The sequence below is a fragment of the Ambystoma mexicanum genome, chromosome 6p, assembly GCF_040938575.1.
Source record: "Ambystoma mexicanum isolate Mex_15411 chromosome 6p, UKY_AmexF1_1, whole genome shotgun sequence".
NCBI lineage: Eukaryota > Metazoa > Chordata > Amphibia > Caudata > Ambystomatidae > Ambystoma > Ambystoma mexicanum.
Genome location: NC_090935.1, coordinates 19,325,373 through 19,348,099, shown reverse-complemented (window position 1 = coordinate 19,348,099; position 22,727 = coordinate 19,325,373). Strand labels below are relative to the sequence as shown.

At 48.5% G+C, this 22,727-nt stretch overlaps 1 protein-coding gene across 4 annotated transcripts in view; it reads left to right on the top strand.

Moving 5' to 3' along the window:
- The window catches only part of LOC138511145 (histone-lysine N-methyltransferase NSD2-like), a 583,237-nt gene that overhangs the window by 372,187 nt on the left and 188,323 nt on the right, over positions 1–22,727 (top strand). For 2 of the 4 annotated variants that reach the window (XM_069626642.1, XM_069626643.1), the window contains one exon: positions 3,058–7,691. The exons of the other annotated variants lie outside the window; for them this stretch is intronic. In XM_069626642.1, the coding sequence (XP_069482743.1) occupies positions 3,058–3,314 (257 nt within the window). In that variant the 3' untranslated portion in view covers positions 3,315–7,691. Of the gene's footprint in view, positions 1–3,057; positions 7,692–22,727 lie in introns of those variants that run through there. 4 annotated transcript variants of the gene reach the window in all.

Here is a 22,727-nt window from a genome sequence, read left to right as displayed (position 1 = left end):
CATAATCAAAGAACACACGAGTAAAGTACACATCAAAATACATGAGTGGGGGGGGGAGTGCTCTCTCGCCCTCGTATATATCATACTATCACACTCACTCTCATATATCACTCTCACATATATCACACTCGCATATCTCTCTCACATATATCACTCTCTATCACTCACACTCTCACTATATCACTATCACACTCTCACACTCTCACACGTATCACTCACTCTCATATATCTCACTCTCTCATATATCTCACTCTCTCATATATCTCACTCTCTCATATATCTCACTCTCTCATATATCTCACTCTCTCATATATCTCGCTCTCTCATATATCTCGCTCTCGCATATATCACTCTCTCGCATATATCACTCTCTCGCATATATCACTCTCTCGCATATATCGCTCTCTCGCATATATCGCTCTCTCGCATATATCGCTCTCTCGCATATATCGCTCTCTCGCATATATCGCTCTCTCGCATATATCGCTCTCTCGCATATATCGCTCTCTCGCATATATCGCTCTCTCGCATATCTCGCTCTCTCGCATATCTCGCTCTCTCGCATATCTCGCTCTCTCGCATATCTCGCTCTCTCGCATATCTCGCTCTCGCTCATCTCTCTCTCGCTCATCTCTCTCTCTCGCTCATCTCTCTCTCTCGCTCATCTCTCTCTCTCGCTCATCTCTCTCTCTCGCTCATCTCTCTCTCTCGCTCATCTCTCTCTCTCGCTCATCTCTCTCTCTCTCTATCTCTCTCTCTCTCTCATCTCTCTCTCTCTCTCTCATCTCTCTCTCTCACACATCTCTCTCACATCTCTCTCTCTCACTCACATCTCTCTCTCTCACATATATCACAATGTTAATATGATGCTGATGGAGTTTCAGACTCGAAAGTCAAAAGAAACACAGAATAAATCACAATAAATACATGAGAGAGTGAAAAAGGTCTCGCTCTCTACAGGTTGGAAGTTAAAAGTCCTCATAATCCAGCAAAGTTGCTGGGGGTCTCTAAGGTGAAGGGAATTGGCACATTTATGAGAATTCTCCCCAACAATTTGTAATTGTTCGATAATCAGGTTTCTTTAAGAGAGCACGCTTGTGCCTCCTTAGCTTCGAAGGTCATAGAATTCGAAGTGTTTTGCCATGGATCTAACGTTGAGTAGGCACCTGTGTAGGTTATTTGATTTCTTTTTCTTCTTTTTGGGTTGTTGTTTGTATTGTCAGTTCAGTGTGCTGTCGGTTGAGTTTCCGTTGCTGGTGGGTTCTCTCCTGGTTGTGCCTGTTGGGAGGGGGAGTTCTTTGGTGGCCAGTGTCTTTGTCGAGTAGACTGATTAGATTGATGGCAGGGTTGTTTGGTTTTGGTTCATTCCAGTGAGTTGTGTTGGTATTGTTTAAATCTTTGGTGTTGTAGGGTGTGTAGAGGTTAATAGATTCAACTTTGTCCCTGATTCTTGGAGTATTGACCATGGTGCTGTCCGGGTTGGGGTGGTTTATCAATTGTTTCGTTTGGCGTCCCTGTGGGCGTTTGTAGTTTCTCTACTTGCCTGTGGGTTTGTTGCTGGTAATCCGTCTTTACCTACGAAGCAGTGGTATGTGGAGAGGTAGCGAGCAATGTAGTCTTTGCTCTGTTCTTTGTGTCCGTGGGCTGTTTCGCTGCCTCTTCACCAGGTTTTTTCCGAATTATGAGATCTTGCTGGTCAGCATTTTTCTATGTGGTGGTTTTTCCTTTATTTGTTATCCAATGTAGCTTCTTTGTCTTTCTTGTGGCGAGGCATGGTGCTTTGGGTTGAGGGTTGGATTCCTTGGAGCGAGAGCCCTCTTTGGATTGGTTTGTTTCTTGGTCCTTGGAATTAAGTCTTCTGTGTTTCTGGTTAGTTGTTGCTTGTAGTAGTTGTGGTTGTTGAACCGGAGGTGGTTTACCCTTGTGGTTCGGTCGTTTACTGGTTTGCCTTTGTGGCTTTGATTTGTTTTTGTTGTAGTTTTTTTGGGAGGGCCTTTGGTTATTGTTAGGTCACCTGTCTTGTTCTGAGGGTTTGAGGTTGGTGAGTAATCAACAAGATCGCCCTATTAAAAAGTGCACTTGGCATCGGTTTTTCCAGCCTTCAACCGTAACATCAGAAGTGCCTCCCACAGTGAAGGTGAGTATTTGCCAGTCAATTATCAGTGGATGTGCGATATTGCTAGGATATGTAGAAAAATATTGATCCACTACTTACAGGCTGGGCCAGGTCTGTCGATATCTGGTCAAAGCTTCCGCTGTAGCTCATGTGAAGAATAGCGGTAGCTAAAGTGGTAATGCTTCCTAGGATATCATACCTATTTCAGATGATCCCCGTCTGTATTCCAGGTCCGCTGTTTAAGTCTCTGGACAGGTCGTTACTGCTTGTACTGTGGATAGGAGTTACTGCTCGTACTGTGGATAGGAGTTACTGCGCGTATTGCTTTGTTCAAGTTGAAGTTTCGGTGCATGCTGCAGTGGGTCTCTGTCTTCTCGAGTGCTTCAATTGGAGCTACAGGGGAAAAGGATCATTTTATGTGTTCAGAAATCGAGTAGCGGGTCAATGTTTTTACTACATATCCTATCAAAATAACAGCATCCACTGATAACTGTGAAGACAGACTCTCCAGACTAACACTAACACAGCATGGTTGAGGGTACATTGACTCCTGCCAATTGGTTTGAAGACCTGAAAGCTTACCACATTGCTCAACTAGCTCCAGCCCAGTCTGTAAGTCACTGAGGGCTTGCTTATATAGAAAGCAAGTTCAGCGGATGCCACCTGATCTACAGCTTGGTACTTCCCGGGCAGCAGCGATCTCTGGTACTAGAGTTTTCACTTGGTGAGATCTGTATCTGGCAATGTGATGGTGCCAGACCCTAGCGTAGTACCCCGGGAATGCCGCCTTACAGCTAAGTGCCTCAGCTACTGTTTCAGCAACCAGCTCGTGAAAGTATGAATTGTGAGATGTCCTATTGTGGTGTTTAACACTGGCAATGATTCAGCCCATGTCTTGTGTCTACAGGGAGGTGGGAGTGCCCCTGGCACCACTGCGACAGGGAGGTGGGAGTGCCCCTGGCACCACTGCGATACATGTGGAAAGTCCTCTGCGCTCTTCTGCTACTTTTGCCCGGTTTCCTACTGTAAAGAGCACCAGGAGGAGGGCATGTTTGTACCCGATGCCAAAGGACGGTTGCGCTGCACGGAACACAGTATTAATGTGGAAAAGTTGCACAATCTGAACTTACTGAAATCTGCTGCAGAGACGCCAAAATCAAAGCGGAGCCGGCCGGCAGCAACTGAACTCTTGCAGTGAGTCCATGGCTGCTCTGTAGCCAACACTAAGCACCCTGGACTATAAAGTGACGTTTGCAAGGGCCGGAAGGAAAAGGCCTTTTTTATCCTACGTACTGTATACATTACATTTTTACCTGATTTCCTCTGCAGCGAACGCTGCACCTGCACTGATTCCTGGACAGTCGCAGCATTTCACCCCAGTCACTGTGATGATCAGTGTTGCCCCAGAAATCTGGCACTCACTTTTACATACGTGACATTTTTTAGAAGTCTAAAACGCCACTCTTCTGCTGGAGGAGTTTGCTTGATCTTAGAAGTGTGTCGTGCCAATGCTCAGGCAGCATGAACGTGCTGTCTTGTGTTGCCACCATCACGGTTTTATGTGTACACATGTACTTGAAAGTGTTACTAAAGTGTTGCATGTGTGCTTTTGACTAGCCTGTGTTAGAAGCTGTCCCATGTTTACTCCTGCGCTCTGTTGGGTAGTTTTTAGCGATTGTTAACTTTACTATGACCTCACCTCTGCGACTGTTGCACCTTGAAGTTTTTAATGCCCTGATTTCCCCCCCACTTGCTGTGTTCCTGTTCTCTGCAGTTGGTCTTTGGCGTGTTGGAAGTAGCATGCTCTAAATGGCAGTGTAGAGGTGCCCTGAACTAGAATCACACATGTAATGTTATGCACACTTCAGGCAGCTCCGGATTTGAAGGTTGGGTTCCAGAATCGGCAACATTGCCCTTTGCTGCACGTTCATTGGGTGCCCATAGATGTGGTTCCAATGGGAGACCACCTTGGTGTGTTTATGTGGCATTGTGTACATATGCTGCTGCGCGTCAGACCTCACTGGTGAGTGGATTCTAGAAGGCATGACTAACCGCTTGCTACATATTCAGATGGCTCTTTGAGGCCAACTTCTTAAAGAATAGTTTCTTGCATGTATTAGGGACCACTTTCGTGCCTCGGAGCTGTATCCTTGTCGCCAGCAGTCTTTAGTATTGAGAATGGACCCAGAATCTAGTACGGTCTTATGGCCGCGTCACATTTACAAGATCCTAAGTACCTGATGCCTTGTTGCGTCCATGCACAATTCCTAACTTGAACACTACTCTAGATAAAAGCAAAGCGGTCTAGGTTTAGGCAGCTTAACCTTGTACTGGCCGACCTTTAGCTTGATCATTCCTCAGCCTGTTCTTACGACAAAACTGTTTCCCTACACAGAAGGGTTAGGGATGTGTGTGCTTAGATTAGTCTGGAGCTCCAGCTAAGCCAGTGTTGCTATAGGATGTATGGGACGAGGTGTCCAAGCTTGGAGAATCAGCCTTTCTCTGTAGAAGGAGATGCAGTTTTCATTTAAATCTGGCAGACCGTCTGCTCAGGAATTGCTGAGGCTGTCATGAATTATGCTAAATATGAGAGCCAGGGATATCTTCTCTGTCGCAATCCTGGTGGACACAGGCATTCACTCTGCCCTTCAACAGGCTGCCACACCTTTGATCCTTCACAATTATCGAACCAGTTCAATAAGGCACTAGAACAAATTTCAGCAACTACCTCTTCCCTTTCGGGAACCAAGTCCTTGTTCTGCTATCACGCCCCATATCATGAAGGCCAGAAACACTAACGGCAGCCACAATATCAGTTCTGAGGCAAGGGTTGAATCACTGCACCTGTTAGTCCGGAGTCTAGGTAGTGCCTTCCTTTCTACAGAGTGTGCCTGTTTTCATGTACCTGCCACCATTGCAAATCCTCTCCTCCCGCTGAAGAAAGAGGGGTGTCGAGGGGTGTGGGGGGGGGGATGCCTTGCTCATTTCTTATAGGGAAACTATGTAATGGTGGTTCTTGAGGTCTGGAATGCCATCCAGTTATTCCAGATGGTATCCTATAGAGGAGAGTGGAGGTTTATGCTAGAGCCGGCATCTTTCAGGATTTAGGTTTGGTGCTGAAACAGTTCAAGATGGCGACTTCAGTGAGATGTCAGTACCTCTTCAAACATGTTGCCTGTTCGCTCTGTTTATAAAGACAGAAATGGCTGGTTTTGTGATGCATGTCATAATAGCCGGTACCTGCTTGAGAATCGCTTTAGCAGTGCCCGAAGAAGCCGGCATTACCAGTTTGGGCATAAATGGTATTCTACATACTGGATTGTATCCACTGTCGGTGGTGGCATGACCACCCATCCCCCTGCCAGGGTTATCAGCTGAGTGACTCATTGGCCTGGCCTGCCTCTGCTTGGCGATTTTCTAAGGGCATTGGACTCTGCACTTTGTGATTGCAGTCGCAATCCTGGCACAGCTTAGTTGGAGCACAATTCTTTATTCAGAATGTGGAACCTCTCCACCAAGTGCTGTGGATAATCCTGTCTCCAAGCCTCAATTGTTCAGCTTTAGAATTTGGATGGCTCTCGTACCCAACTGCTTTAGTCTAGAATAAGATGGTATCCAGAGGCCATTTCTGATGGTCATCCTTTCACTGGGATATCTGCCTGCCTGTCCTTATCTTGGTCTTACTAACTAGCAGCCTTTGTCTTGCCTGCAGAAGCAAAGAGCCTGTTTTACCATCTGCCAATCGAGGACCTGCACCAGAGCAGATCACTTATCCAACCATCAGCCAGTGGCGCTTCTGATAAATCAGGGAGTGCAAGAAGAAGACTTTGCCCATGCCACAATCCGCCAGTTGAGGTCTAGTCTATGCTCCTCCCAACCTCCCCTCAGAGGTTCTGTATTAGCTGGAAGCTGTCATCCTACTTCAAAACATTGAGGTCCTGTGCAGCAAATGCCACTCATCCCAGGCCCAAGGATACGTATGCAAGCGGAGATCTTGCTCGACACCGAAGTGGGACATCCACACCACAAGGCCAGCTTTCCTTTAGTTAGGAGAAAACATGGATCTCAAAGCACCCCTTAAGCCCATGCAGATTGTGGACAAGCTAATCGCACCCATTCCGCCAATGCAGGCTCCACCAAGCATAGAGCCCGCTTCCCACAGTGAGCCAGATTTCAGAATACTTGAAAGGTACTCTTATTAATATGGGCGTCGTGTAGACCCACCCAGGCTGAAGGTTTGGCTATTGAAACTGCAGAGGAAATTCCTTTTGCTTGCCTTGTGGGCGGTCTTATTAATGCACAATGGCGCGTGCATCATTTAAGGTTCATGTAGCGGTTTCTTAGGAGCCATTAAGTTCCACAGGAGTGTTCGTGGGGTGTGCTCACTGTCTCAGAGGCTCTTTGGTGGATCCCCAGGTGAGTAATGCAGTGTTCTACAGGTTGGACCAGTGCTCCCTGAGCATTAAGGTGTGACCAAGTACTGAACTTCCTAGTGTTGACCATCCAGCCTCTGTTAGCTGTCCAGGGGAGCGATTGCGGGGAGCCACATAACCCTGGGACCTACAGGTCCTCCCAGATAATCACCCGAAGCTCTCTGTTTTTAGGGTAAAAGAGAATGCACACGTGGAAACATTGATGGGTGGAGGCGGGTCCGCGCACAGCTCAGTTTGTCCAAGGCATCCTCCATAATCTGTTAACTGGTTCCTGGTTAAGCTTCACATTCTATTCCCGAATATCGGAAAAGCAAGGGTTGGTCATGTAAATGAAGGAGCGGTCCTCACCGGCAATAACTAGACCGCCTCTTATTCACTTGCCTGGGATCGTGCCCTTCCGCGACTAGCCAAGGGTCGCCAGTCTTCGACCAGCCTGCTTTCCATGCCCGGAGAAGAGAGGGCAGTGTGTTAGGGAGGTTTAGAGGAACCCACCCAGAGCAGGTGTGGGGCCATCTGTGGGAGGTGTGGAACCCAGGGACCCACAGATCTTTGGGAGTCATTTACTGGTAGGGATGAGATGCTAGGAAGTGGAGAAGAGTCAGTACAGTATTCTTGTTTCTTAGGGTGTCCATATGGAACACGGCTCGTCTCTTAAATCGGTTTCTTGAAGCAAGTCTTTGAATAGGAATGTTTGGCAGACGTAAGCAGTCCAGGATACTCCGTTACAGATGGTGACATTGAGTTCCCATTATTTTTTCCTGTGCTATTCTGCCTGATCATTTTTTTTTTTGTAATTTATTGCATTGGGGGTGGGAGGTTTGCTATGTGTATGACTTTTTAAAGTAATGGTTTTAAACTTGTGTTCTGCCTCTTGTCATGAAATGGAGGCTTTAAAGATTGGTAGTTTTTGGGAGCTGCCTGCAATGGTTTGTTTGGCACTGAGAGCAGAGCAGGTCCTCGCCAAAGCATTCCAGTATTTCTCTGGCATTAAAAAGACTTGAAGCATAACCCTTTTTCACAGTAGGACTGCATCAACGTCCTTGACACATCCATGGCCTGGAATTCATTTTAGCTGAGCAGGAATGTAAATTACTACTTGAGTGTTTTTGAAAATAAAGTGTCAATTTTTTTACTTTTGATAAGAGTTGTACTGTGTGCTATTGTGCCGGGTGTTTGCAGCTGATGTGAGTCTTCACCTTCAGGACACTCCTTTGAATTGAATCCCACACTTTGCAGTGCTCCAGGCTTCTACTTGGTTTGGACATCCGGGCTCCTTGGCTGGCAAGTACATGCATGCTTTACTTCAATGGCTCGATAACCCAGCCAGGTAGGCACTTAAACGCACATGTTCTTTAGAGAGGAGTGGCAATGTCTGTGATGTTATGTGACTGGCGAGAAGAGAAGTATGCCTCGTGCTGAAATAATGCAAGTGTTTACATGCAGCGGGTCTGTCTAAGTCAATGTTAGCTTTGCGAGGTGCTGCCAGGCCATCACTGGTTTATAGGCGGCTATAATCGGAAAACAACTATTTTACACATGATTAAAACAAGTGTCCTATATTCCGTTCATGTGCAATAGAACTTGGCAGACTAGTACAGTAGGACTACCTCAGCCACACCAAATGGAGAATTGCAATATGTCATTTGTCCTGTTATATTTTCATACATTAATGTAGAGCAGGTGCTCTTTTGGAGGGGACCAGGGGCTGATTCGCTGGATGTTACTGCCCCAGTGGAAAGTACTATTGGAGGGGACGGTCTTTACTGGTCAGGGAATCCTAAGATTGTGCAAGACGGGCGATCTGACTGGAGCGGAGCCAAAGCGGCAGTGGGGTGGCATAGTTGCTCTGGCTAGTGATCCTGGGTAGGGCTGGCAAAGCAGTGTGTGCACAAGGGCTACGAGAGAGCGGTTATAAAGTTCAGGTCAATCAACGGGAAGAAGAGAAGGCGTTGGCGGTGGCTGCTGGAGCCGACAGTGTTCGACAGAGAAACCCTGGACTTCACCTTCCAAAAAAACTGATCTGAATATTCTGGCCAACTTCCAACGGGGTGAAGGGAAGGCTATTCTCTCGAGCGTGTGAATGTGGAACGTAGCAACACAAACAGCAAAGTGTAACGGTCTTAACTAAATATCCAAGAAGTGTGCTATACAAATCAATATGCTTTACCTAAACACACCATATGCAATAATAAGTACACTGCAAAACACCCAGCGCTGTAGAGAACAGACTATGTAAGATGCAGCACTCTGGGTAACGAGACGGGTGGAGAAAAGGCAATAAAAACCACAATGTTGAAAAAGTAGTTGTTCTTGAGTTGAAGAAAGATTAATGCGACCTAGCTAGTCTCTAGGGGTCAAAATGGACCACAGGGCCGTTATCGGTCAATAATAGCTTTGCAATGACTTGGTGGTTTGACACCGCAAACTAGGCTTCTTTGTGCTGTTCAGCAGTACGGTTCAAACTACGGCAGTGCAGCGTCAAGCAGGTGTCCAGGAGGGGTGGGAGAGAAGGATGATGCTGTTCAAAGTGTTACTCATCCATGTGTATCATGATCACCAGGTTCAGTGGTCACGGCTAGAAGGCATTGGAGCCGGTGACTGGATGCGCAGGCGAGTCTGTTCGAAACCAGGAGATAGGAGGTGGTTTGGAGGAGTATTCCACGGTAGGTTCATCTTCCCCTGGAGAGACAGGTGACTCAGCAAGGCAGTGCAGTGATGCCCATTTGTTCAAGTCAAGGCAACGTAGCTCTGGAGCTGGTGCTTGGCAGCGGTGAACTTGTTTGATTTGGCGGAAATGCGGTTTAAAAGTGGTCCGTGCCAAAGGCAGCTCTGGAGAGTTCTGTTGGTTTGAGATGGTGTCTAACGAGCGCGAATCATGGCGCTTTGGTTCAATGGCCATAGAGCAGGTATCCTGGCTGTCTTGGACTCAGGAGCCGAGAGTCCCACGTCAGGTTCTCGGGGCAAGAGTTGTCCTTTCTCGGTCTCCCAAACACAGTGAAGGATGTGACACACCTGCAGAGTTCCTTCGGCACGCGGAGGTCCTGGGTACCGGTGTTGATGGCAGAGAGGCAGGTCTTGCTCTAGCCGCAGGTCACCCCAATGTGCCCTTGGGATGATTGGGGGACAGTTTGCCTCTTCACCTCAGGACTGTGGAAAGGACTGCTCTCCCAACAGGGTCCAACAAAATCTTCTTGAAGGTTGAAAGTCTAGAGATGATTTAAAAAAACAGTGGGTGACCCCCTTCTTTTTAAAGGCAAATGTTCACAGACGATTAGACTTAAGCAAGCCTGCTTTAAAGTGTCCAATCCCTGTTGTGAAGTCAATTGGTCTTTGCCTTCTGGCATCACAGCCAATGTGCTTTGTGCCACAGGAAGTGGCTGGGACAGGAAGGAAAGATCGAGAAAGTAGAATCTTTCTCCAGCTGTAAGGAGCTCCCTTGGTCTACTCTAGCCCCACACTAATGTGTTGGTATGCAGCACCCTGGTGTGAGGCTACACATTTTTTGAGAATGGGTGTGGCCTTTGATGCCTGTTCCCAGGACAGCTTCCTGTGGAGTGGCTCTCTGGCCCTCACAAAGGAACAAAGCGAGGCAACGCCCAGAGCTACAGTATTTCTGGGAGACGCAAGAATGTCTGGCAGGGGGAATGCACATACTCTTCCACGGCTGAGCTGTGCTCACAGGTCTGTCACATGTGATACCAGTGTGGTGTGGCTGTAGTAATTATGATATATAACATCCACCCTACCCTAACTCATATATGGCTTATATTTAAGGTTTTATATGCCACCAGGACAGTAGACTCCTAATTATGGGATCTTGGAACAGAGGTGCATCAAAATGCAGCCCCCTGCGCTGCAGAGCCTTTGCTGTCTCTGCAGCTGTCAAATTGGCACCTGTGACCTCTAAGCCTGCTCTGTGCCACATGTTACTGTAGCAGCAGGGCACTGTGTGCACTATACTTTTGGCATCGAGTTTATGAAGGAGGAATGGGATTACCCTTTCTGAGTTGGACTTGTCCAAATCATTTTATTATAAAAAATAAAAAAAATAGGACTTCTACAGCCCTGCCAGTTGGCGGTTCCTCACATTGATATCACCTGCATCTAAAAGCCTTTCACCAAATGGCATCTGACGGGTTAGTCCCTCTCAGGTAAGTGCACAACACAAACACGAGGACATTTCGTAGCACCCCTGTGCCAGCTCTGAGGTGGACCAAGAGCAGGCAGCAGGACCCGAATGACTAATAGCTGTGCTCAAGCAAGAGCAAATATGAAATCCGGATCTGCAGTCTGTCCCAAATCACAGGCCTACACGCCTCTCTCTGCCTTTTCCCACTGGGAATACTGGCACACGGATGTCACTTTTCATGAAGACCTTCCCTCCAGACCACTGGTCAGCGGTGCACTTTAGCAGCTATACATGCTGAGCAGAATCTGCCTTAAACTGGATTTCCATCACACACTCCCACCCTGTCCGTTCTCGACCACTGCAGCAGCTTCTGCGTTGGAGTCACTAAACACATCGTATCACTCCACCGGTCAGCCGTATGGTCCTGGGTCACCTCCATCAGTGGAGATAATGCACTGGACTTTAAAAGGTTGCTTCTCCAGCATTGGATCTTTCATGGATTCACATGCTATGAATATTTCCCGTCAGGCTGGGAAATCCTTGGTAACTTTAACATAGCGCTTTCCTATGGAAAACCTTGACCGTGTTATATCGGCGTCTTTTTGGGTACTTTAGGCTGCACCAATAGGACGTCTGGTATAAATAGCCCCGCTCCCGCAGCTTCCCTTCAGATTTCAACTGTCTCCAAACTGTTGGATCACCTTGTGTTTTCTCTCGAGGAAAATTGCTCTTCGTGTTCTAAATGTGCTTTAGCTGTTCTGTGTTTTGCAGGCCCATCATGTCATCTGTGGGCCAGAAAAAATAGTTGTTTTGGCCGTGTGAGACCTGCGGCCTCAAGAACATCTACAAAGGGGATGGCCATGCGGACTGTGTACCAATCATTCCGCGGACAACTGAGATTTGTCAAAGCTTCTCCCAGAAGACGCTGAAGGACCGCAACTGCCGGTTGATTTGCTGACTCAACGAAGGTACTTACCCAGGTTCGGAGGTTGGATTGGCCCGTGGGGGCAAGTCCTCTACTACGGCGGTGAAGGTGTCTTCTTTGCACCAGAGGGTGAAGTCGGTGGAACCCCCCCCCCCTCTAAGAAGCAGCGCACGGATCTGCCAGCATTGGAGGTGGGGAAAGACAGTGAGTCCTCTGCATCCAGGTTGCATTAGGTTAGACGGTCAGGGTGCCCCTCTCTGGACAAGCCTGCAAGGACTGACAAGTCGAGGGAAGTGAGATCCAGGCCAGAGAAGTTGGCGCTATTGCTCAAGTCCTCAGCAGAGGATAAGGAGGAGTCCCGAGAGTCTTCTTTGTCAATGAAGCGCTCGTCATCTAAGGACTACCAAAGGTCTTCCTCTGGCCGTGAGTCTTCTAAGTATCGTTCTAGTTCAACGAAGCGGTCCGCTTGGACTTGGGAGACTGCGAGGCCGGTGGCGGTGTTGGTTCCATCGCTGAGGGGGCCCGTCTACGGGTGCCTCTCCGTCAACGGTGGTTGGGCTGCTTTCTACCATTGGGCTGGATGCCTCGTCGACTACCGCGGAGGCAGGCGTGCTGCTGTTGCAATCCTCTCCTCTGCTCTGCCGGGGCCCGATGGTGATCCGTTGGTGTCAGAGGTACCGTGGCAGTCACGATCCGGCTTTGGGCCTTTTCTCCCGTTGGAGATACTTCAAGACCAAACACATAATTTGGACTCGCGCCCGGAAGAAGTCAGCAGTTTTTTGATCCATCTGCGTTGGAGCTGCAGCAGATAAGGCCGTCCACGTCTGTAGGCCTGGGGGCTGTCCCGCCTCAGTATCCATTGGTGAATCAGCACTCTGTGATATCCATGCAGGTGCTGAGCACGCTGCAGTCGCTGTTGGGAAAGTTGGATGCACGGCTCCCAGTTCCTCTGAGCCTGGTGGGTCCCATGTACCAGACTGTGATAGTTGTGCCGCGACAGACGGAGGGTGGGGGTGTCCCTCGCCAGGACCTCCCACAGAAGTCGCATACGGTTCCGCCGCTGGTGCAGTCTGCGGTAGGTTTCACCCCTCCCAGGGGCCATCCAGAAGAAGGGGAGCTGGTGGATTCTGATCCTGATAGTGTTCCTTGTGACACTCTGTTGACGGTGTCGTTGTCGCCCAGGCAGGCGGATACCTGGAACACAGACCCAGAAGTGGATCCCCCGAGAAGCCCAGCCGGAATCTTCACCCAAGTGCCTCACGTCGCAGTCAGTGTCAGAAGTGTGCGACGCCCCCGGACAGTGAGGGCTGTAAGCGGAATGCGTTTCCCAAGAAGGTGCTTAAGATAGGCGCCAAGGCAGCCAACTCCTTGACCATCATGCCCTGCTACGACAGGGAAATGTGTCGCTCGTTGGCCCCACTCTGGATCATCTCCCTGTGCAACAGGAGGCTATGCTGCTGGTTCGCCCCTGCCTAGAGAGGCGCAGGTGGTCTGGCATTGGGCCATTCTCACAGGATTCACATTACTGCATACCAATTGCCAGGGATTCAGAATGTTCAGGCAGATGCTCTCAGCAGAGGCGCATGTCAGTTGCACGAATGGAAACTGAAAGACGCCCAAGTGGCGCGAATTTTCAAAAAATGGGGGGGGTTTCTCCCCTCTGGACTTGTTCCCAGCCCGGAAATCAAGCAGTGCCCTCTTTGCCAGCAGGGTGGCTTATCCAGACTCGAAGGGAGATGCTTTCTCATGCACTGGCCTATTCGCATACAAGTTTTCAGTTTCCTCTGATCCGGAAAACGATCCAGATGGTGCGCAAGGTCCAGTGCAGAGGGCTCGTGGTGGTGGTGGCGGCGGCCCCATTCTGGCCCAGGCAAACTTGGTTCTCGGATCTGCTTCACCTCGCGGTGGACGACCTGCTTCATCTGGGGTCGGAACCGGATCTGCTATCTCAGGACAGAAAGGTGTGGAATCACGACCTGGCATCCCTCAGCCTGACAGCGTGGCACCTGACCACTCTGAATTTGTACATCTGGGGGTCCCGCCAGATTGTCATTGGATCTTGGCGGCTGCAGGGATGCCATCTACCAATGGGTATTGGGGACAAAGATGGACTAGGTTCTGTGCCTGGTGCGCAGAGCAGCCTGACTTGCAGCCTTTAGAGGTGTCACCAGCTCAGATTCTCCCTTATCTTCTGCTTTGGGCAAAGGGGAGGGGGCCTGGCGTTGTCGATCAAGGTGCATTTGGCTGCCATCTCCGGGTTCATGAGATGGCGCAACTCTACACCTCTGGTCAGTGACAGGTTGGTCAAACACTTTCTCAAGGGACCTTTTAGGACATTTCCCCCGTAGAAGAGCGTTGCTCCGATATGGAGTCTCAATGTGGTTCTCTCAGCTCTCATGAAGCCGCCGTTTGAGCCTATGTCGACGCTGACGATTCTATCGTGGAAGGTCACTTCTGGTTGCTATTAATTCTGCCAGGGGGATTCTGAACTTCAAGTGTAACTGTGGTGTAATTGCATTTAGAAAGTGTGCCTAAAAGCATATCTGTGATCTAGTTGCCCTTAAAGTCCACCTAATAGTCCATCTGTGGTGTAGTTGCATTTTGAAAGTCTGCCTAATACAGAACTGTCGCCCAGTAGAATTCAGAAAGACCACCTAATATCATATCATTGGGTTAGTTACATTTAGAAAGCCTGCCTAATAGCATATCTGTGGTATAACTGCATTTAGAAAGTCCACCCAATAGCATATCAGTGGTCTAGTTGCATTTAGAAAGTCTGCCTAATAGCATATGAGTGGTCTAGTTGCATTCTGAAAGTCTAAATGGAAACGGATATAGTTGAACTTAGAAACTCTGAATCTCACCCTGTGATATAGTTGAACATAAAAACGATGAATAAGCTTACCCTGTGATATAGTTTAACTTAGAAACTGTGAATAATCTCACCCTATGGTATACTTGAATTTTAAAACTGTGATTAATCTCACTCTGTGGTATAGTTGAACTTAGAAACTGTGAATAATGGCACCCGGTGGTATAGTTGAACTTAGAAAGTGTGAATAATCGCTGTGGTACACCTGTAGTACAGTTAATCATAGTGGGAACAATTACATCCCACTTTAACTATACCACTGGAAGGTGTGAACGAAATCATCCAACGCCAACTAGAACACAGTTCAAAATTAATCCAAACCATGAGTCCACCCAACCCACCAAGGTCCGCTGAAAATGATCCCCTTGCGCCCTCCTCCCTTCCCCAAACCATCCCGCCCTCCACCACATCCTCTACCCATCCCCTAGCCAAACACCAAGCCAGAGGGGCACGATGGCGAGCCAACCATCCTAAGACCACTGCTCCTCCCATCCCCTCAACCCACCCGCCTACTATCATACCTGCTCCCCCCCGCTCTCCCGAGTAGCAGTCCGCCAAAACCATCCACCCCCCCCCCCCCTCCCATCACTTCAACTGCCACCATCACCCCCCTCTGTTAGGGAGAATTCTCTGTAAGGCTAATTTCCCAAACCTAATGAGTCCCCCAGCAGATTTTTTGGGGGTTTATTTTTTTCTCTCCTGCTAAGAGTGAGATTCTTTTGCTCCCACTCTTAGACATGATTTGAGGTGTTCCTTTAACTTTCCATGTGTTTAATGGGCTATGGGGTCTTTTACTCCATGGGGTCTCATGTGTTTTTTTGATGTGGGTTACACAGCACCCTCTGTGCCGTAACCTAGGGGTGTCGTAGCGACCCCCCAACATAGACTCCATACCCTGGGACTGACTACTGTCTCCCAGGGCATGTAAAGTCACCATTGGCTTTGCTAGTCCCAAATTATGAACAGAAACCAGTACAAACCATCATATTGTGGATGTACTGGTCGGGGCAGTTCGATTGCCCCGGGTTCTATTGTTCAAGGGGGCACGTCTCCGTCCCCCCTGATCGAGTTTTGGCTGGTGGCAGTGGATACTTTTTATATTCGACCGCGAATATGTCTCTATGGGATTTTCCCATTGTTCGAGGCTACCAACTTTAATTATTTAATTCTTATAGCCTCGAACATACCGCCAGTTTATTTAATATTAATTCACCGGTTGGTATTTTTTGCCAGAATTCGATTCTAAAATGGCGTTTGTTCTCTTCTGTGACTCCAACCCAAGTCGAGCCCTTTGTTCCACTTTTTGGCAGGCTTCTCCACTGAATCCTCCAAAAGTGGTGCCACTCTGTCTGGAGGGGGTTTAGACACCCTGGACTGAGTTACCTTGGTAACTCAAGTCACACTCTTGTGTGATTGGCCCAAGTGGTGAGCCGGCCGGCTCACCACTTATGTTTGATTGACAGCTAGGCTGAGTGAATGGGGGTGTGCTGCATAAAAGCAGGGCTTTGGGGACTGGAACTTCAGAAGTCGCCACAGGACCTAAGAATCTGAGGAGGGAGAAGCTTAGCCGACCTGCAACGACGACCCCACCGGTGGAGCCCTGCCGAATCGTCTCACCACTTTTCCCGACGACAGAGGAGATCTCCAGTCCGGAGAGTCTTCTTCCTTTGACTGGTGGGGATAACCAGTTTTGCCTTCTTTTCACCTTCCTGAAGCATCTCGTGGCCGCCTTGCCCGTGCCAAGCACCCCGGCAACCGGAATACCACGGTTTACCACTACCTCGAAGGGAAGGGTAGTACCTTTTAACCGGAGAACTCCGCGGCTGGTTTCTGCCCTGGCAGTGCAACAACCCTCCTCTTTCCTTCCCGGCGAGACCTCTTGTTCCTCTGGACGAAACACCGACTTGCACCTGCTGCCAGGAACAACTGCCCCCGCTGGAGCGTCCTTCACACTTAAGGTACTGTGTCCCGCCTGGCTTCCCTTGCGACAATCGTTCGGGGTGACAGTAAAGCCTTGACTTTCTAACCTGGACTGGGACAACCTAGCTAACTTTGCCTGACTTTAATTTCATCCTTTTTGTACGAATGATCTACAAGACTCTTTGGGCATAACCCCACTGTGTGAACCTGGACCCCTTCTGCTTGCTCTCTCCAATAGTGGGTCTTGCAATTGACTTCCTTGCTCTCCAGTAGAACTCTGCCTATCCTGCCTTACTGTGGTTCTTTGTAAAAGTATTGAAACTTGTGTGCTTCCTTAACTCTGCCTTTTTCCTCCCTTTCTTTACACCTTATTAGAGTGTCATCTTATGTTAAGCGCTCACCTTTGTCTAAAAATAAGTGGTGTTTCTCACGAAGACTTAAATTACAAGTGTTTTTAAATAAATAATTATGTACTTTTACACCAAAGCTCTGGTCAGTGTTTGTTTGTACTACTGTGTCTCTGTACCTATTGTGTACACTCTGCATACTGCCTAACTCTTGTTGAGGGAAGTCTGACCGCTCAGCCACAGCTACCAAGTGAATCTGTGTGGTAAAGACTGCTACCAAGTGGGTTTACTGCCAAACACCTGTAGTCTTAAATCTTTTGCAGTGGTCCCTAAGGGAACTGAACAGGTTTCTGCCTAACACTCTCCAACCCCTATCTCACACACCAACTGCAACAAAAACACTGAAGAGAAAACGTACCTGGTCTCCCTCAATCTCTCAGTACTCATCGCCACTCCTGTCTCGACCCAGCACCTCATCCTCCCAATCTCGATCATCACCACCCTCCCCCCTGCCTCAACCTGCCTGAAACCCCTCTCACACCTCGAATTCTCACTGACCAAAACGCCTAACCCCCCACACCCCACCTTCAAATCCCCTGACCCAAATACAATCAACCCATCAGACCAGTCCAACCCCTCTTCCCCAAACCCACCAACTCAACTGCCCGCCTACTTTTCCCATTGACCACCAACCACCGCCTCTGTCCCCAGTTTCCACTCTCCCCTCCCACCCCCCACCTCTGCCACTCCATCATCCTCCTGTACCGAAGTAAATTGTATCCTTTTTAATGCACGATCTGTAGCAAAAAAAGACACAGCATCTTTGACCTCCTCGCCTCTGACAATCCGGACCTGGTCTTTATCACGGAAACCTGGTTCTCTGACGACTTTTCACCTATTGCCAATGAAGCACACCCCCCCCAGAATACTCCCTCATTCCACTGAACTGTCCCTCTAGAGGAGGAGGAATAGCAATCGCCTTCAAGTCTCACTTCTACGCCTCAATCATAGACAACCAGCCATCCATTCCTTCCTGCGAACCACTCCTCGTTAAAAAAAAAAACTATCCCTCCCCCTTTCCCCTCTTCTCCCACAGCTTGCTAATCCTCTACAAACCCTCTGGCTGCGATAGACCTTTCTCAAACAACCTCTGCTACTCTATTGCCACCCTCCAACTAAAACATCCCACCCTCACCCTTCTAGGAGATTTCAACATATGGCTTCACATCCCCACCAACCCTATGACCCACTCGCTGGTTGACGGCCTAGATGCGATTAACCTCCATACCCACAAACGGGCTGACTCACTATAAAGGACACACCCTCGATGCCATCTTCAGCTCCCACAACATGATGCATCTAAACCCCCACCACCCCCATCATCTGGTCCGATCACTTCATTGTTTCTTTCACCATTCGCTCACCCGACCTGCTCCCCTTACCCGAACCAGAACCTCCAAATCTATGCAAATGCTGGAAGAAACTAAAAATCCTTCCCGACCTAGCCAATGCACTCCTTCAGTCTCCTTACTCTACCCGCCCACCCAATGAACACCTAACCTCCGACACCTTTGACTCATGGCTCAACACCTCACTAATCCTGCACACCCCCTCTTGCAAACCATCAGCTCGCCATGGCCTTTTTCCTAGATGGTTCACACCAGAACTGAAGACCACTAAACAGCTATATAAATCCTTGGAATGCAAATGGTGGAAAGACAAAACCGCCCTGAGCAGATCCACCTTGGCCCAGCACCATCGCCACTACAAGGCTGAAATCCGGAAAGCTAAAAAAGCCCATTACAACTCCCGAATCCTAAACTGTAAAAGCCCCAGCAAAGAACTTCATAAAATCATCGCCAAATTCACCAAACCATCCTGTACCACCACCCTTCCCACCCCCTCACAATCACTGTGGACTCGCTCTCCACTTTTACACCACTGCTCTCGAAAGAACAAACTCTCTAACCAACAAACTAGCTCTTACACCCACCATCCAATCCACTCTCAAACTTCTCTGCCCGCAAACCATCCGGCTCACCCCTGGACCCCTGCCCAGCCGCAACCCTCAAAGACGTTTTCGCATCTACTTGCGCAGGGGAACACGCAAGATCCATCATAAAAAAACTCCCTCTCCTTGGGAATTTTTCCTGACGCGTTCAAAACTGTTCATGTCAAGCCTCTTCTAAAAAATACTTCCCTCGACGCCCAAAAACTACCGCCCCATCTCAAACACCAGGTTCCTTGCCAAACTCATTGACCAAACCGCCTACTCCCAACTAAATGCCTTTGTCGAAGCCAACAATCTCCTAGACCCCGCTTATTCGGGTTTCAGAGCCCGACACTGAACCGAAAACACCCTAACCTCAATCTGGGATGACCTTAAAAACACTGCAGATTTTGCGGGATGCGCCGCACTAATCCTTCTTGACCTATCCGCCGCCTTCGACACAATCAACCACTAAATCCTCCTTGACCGCCTCCACTTCCTGGGAATCCGTGGAAACGCTCTCAAATGGATAGCATCCTTCCTCAACAATAGGAACCAAATCACCCTACTCTCAGTCTATGCTTCCCACGCCCGACCAGTCAACACCGGAGTTCCACAAGGAGCATGCCTGTCAGCCCTCATGTTTAACCTCTATATGTCCACCCTCCCACAAATAATCCGCTCCGACAATATGCTGTGCTACAACTACGCCAATGACACACAACTTATCCTAAAACTCCTGAATTCAAAACCCAACTGCCAACCCGACCTCGCCTCCTCGACATAGATCACTGGATGACCACACACCACCTCTTGCTAAACCCCTCCAAAACTGAAATCATGGTATGTGGCAACACCGAACTTCTTCTGCACCCGCTACCCTGGCCTCTGCCATGGGCAATTCCCTGACACCCTCAAATTCAGTAAAACGGCTTGGATGCACCGTAGACTCAAACCTAACCCTCTCGCTCCAAGTCAACAACGTCTAAAAGTCTTGCCACTACCATCTTAAAACCCTTAGGCGCATCTTTCCATATCTCTCCTTTGCCAACAGACGCTCTGCGGTCCAATCAATCGTTATATCAAGACTGGACTACGGAAACCCCCTATACCTTGGAGTTTATTCAGTTGGTACGCGTGTACTCCGAAGAGCACAAAATGCGGCAGCCAAATTGCTACTTGCGCTCGGCCCAAGGGACCACATCTCCCCAGCCCTTAAGATGCTGCATTGGCTTCCAGTAGCCCGAAGAGTGACCTTCAAAACCTTGTGCATCTCCCATCGAGCACTACATAAAACCGGACCTCAATATCTTCAAGACAAGCTAAAACCCTACCACCCCCCACGCACCCTAAGATCAAGCTCAGCCGGTCTCCTAGTCATACCGAAGACAAACTCGATCAGGTTAGGCGGATCATCATTCTCAGCCTTGGCCCCCACGCTATGGAACTCACTCCCACCCCACATCCACCTAACGGAGGATTTAATGTCTTTCCGCAAACTGCTGAAAACCTGGCTCTTCCCCTATAACCAACCCGTACCAAACTAACCCAAACAGACCAACAGCAACTCGAGGACACCAATTCGTCAAAACACCTGATGCGAGAAACTAACAGCTAACAACCCCTAATATAAACTAGAAGGGCAAACAGAATTAAACAAATAAAAGTAGATCAAAGCAGTGAAAGGATTATTAAGAGTAAATCACACGGAAACAGTAAAGTAATTTTAAACTCCTGAAATTAACAGAATGCATGCGGAGTGAACGAAATGAATGGCGCGGATGAATTGGTTAGAATGGATAAATCCGGTAGGACAAAGGAATGCGCTGAGTGGAAGAATGCATGAGTGGAAGAACAGCGTAAAACAGATGAATGTCCGGAACGGATGAGCGTATAACGGATAAGTGTGTAGAACAGATGAATACGTGAAGCAGATGAGTATGTAGAGCACATGAGTACTGATAACGGATGAATATGGAAGTACGGAGAGTCTGTAGATCACTGGAGCAGATGAATGTACAGACCTTGTAAATGTACAGAGCGGACGAATGTATAGAGCAGATGAGTGTATAGATCTGATGATTGTATATGGCGGGTGGATAGAGCGGATGAGTGGATAGAGCGGATGAGTGGATAAGTGTACAGTGAGGATGAGTGTACAGAATGGTTTAAGGTATAGAACAGATGAGTGTAGAGATGAATATATGGAACAGCATAATGCTGTTAAATGTGTGTAAAGCACAAGTGCCTAAAGCGGATGAGGGCGGAGAGCAGATAAGTGCGCAAAATGGGACGAGTGCGTAGAGTGGACCGGTGTGTAGAGATGTGTGACTAGAGGGGAGGAATGAGTATATATGACGGTTGAGTGGATAGAACAGATGAATGTATAGACCTGATAAGTGGGTAGAGCGGATGAGTAGATAAGTGTAGTGAGAATGAGTGTACAGAACGGATGAAGGCATAGAACAGATCAGTGTAGAGATGAATATATGCAACAGGATATTGCTGTTGAATGCGTGTAAAGCACGAGTCCTTAAAGCGGATGAGTGCGGGCAGCAGATGAGTGCGTAGAGGGATGAATACGTAGAGGGGTCGAGTGCGTAGAGGGGATGAGTGCGTAAAACAGGTGAACGCATAGTGCATGCGAGGACATACAGCAGATGAATGCCGGAACGAACGAGTGCCAGACTAGATGGATGTGTTGCGTAGAGCGGACGAGATCGTAGAATGAACAAGCACAGATTGCATCCAATACTGATGAGTGCGTAGAATGGAACGGACTGCGGGACATATATAGTATGATTTGGAATGCAGAGAACGTTTGAAAGACCATACAACCCATCATATCACATCACCACGCTTACTCTCTCCTTTACACCATCACTCAACTAGAACACAGGGATACTATGACACCATTCGGTATAACTGTTCTCATACCAACATCCGCCGCTCACTCCACATCATTCTAAGTAAACATTGCTGGTTACCCACTCCCAACCAGTCGTTCTCCCCAGGCCTAACGCAGCCACATCCGGTCTGGATGAATCCTGCCAGAACGAACACATACTCCTGATCTCTCAATCACCACACCTATGGCTAAGAAGCAGCTATTACACCAATGCCACACGAGCTGCACACATACTCGGTGCTCACACGCACCTTTTGACTCTCTCTACTGATCTGAACTTCGGTTCCCAAGGGCGTTCAACCTACCAGCGCCTTCAGACCATACCAATGGCATATAAGGCGCTATGTAAATGCAAAATAACAATAACAATACTTCCTGTGTCCCCGGATACGCCGCCGCCCCAGAAACCCCGAGGATTCTTTACGAATACCCTCGCTGGATCCTTCACCAACTGCTTGCTGCTCCATAGGAGGATCGCTCAGCAATTCGCTCATCGCCCTCTGGATCTGCTTCTGATACAAGAGCATATTTATCGCCATTAAACTCAAGGGAGCGAAAAGGGATGCCCCCACCTATATCGCACCCCTTTGCCCTGCAACCACTTCTTTAGAGGGCCACAAAATATTCGGCGAGCTAGAGTGAACGCAGACAGATCTTGATATATGGATACCCTGGCACCATTCCAGTCAATCGTACCTCCCTTACGGGCCAGCTCCAGTATTTTGGATTTCTCAACAAAGTAATGAAACTTCACCAGGATCGAGCGAGGGTCACCCCTGCGGCCTCCAGCTCTGTGAGCTCTATCGATGGTAGGAACATCAGTATTTTGACCCCCAAATAAGGAGCTAATTATTTCCTAGATATTTTGCCTAATGTCCGCTTGTCTCCCCCTCCTGTTCTGGAACCCCAAGGAATCTGAGATTGGAGCGACGCTCTCGATTTTATAAATCATCCAGTATGAGCAAAATCTTTTCCTCCCTTCTCTCCAGATCCACAAGACGCAGGTCAAATTGTTTCAAAAAGGTCGGCGGCGGATTGGTTAGCTTCAAGAGCCTGGACGTGGTCCTCCACATCGTCCACTTTCTTA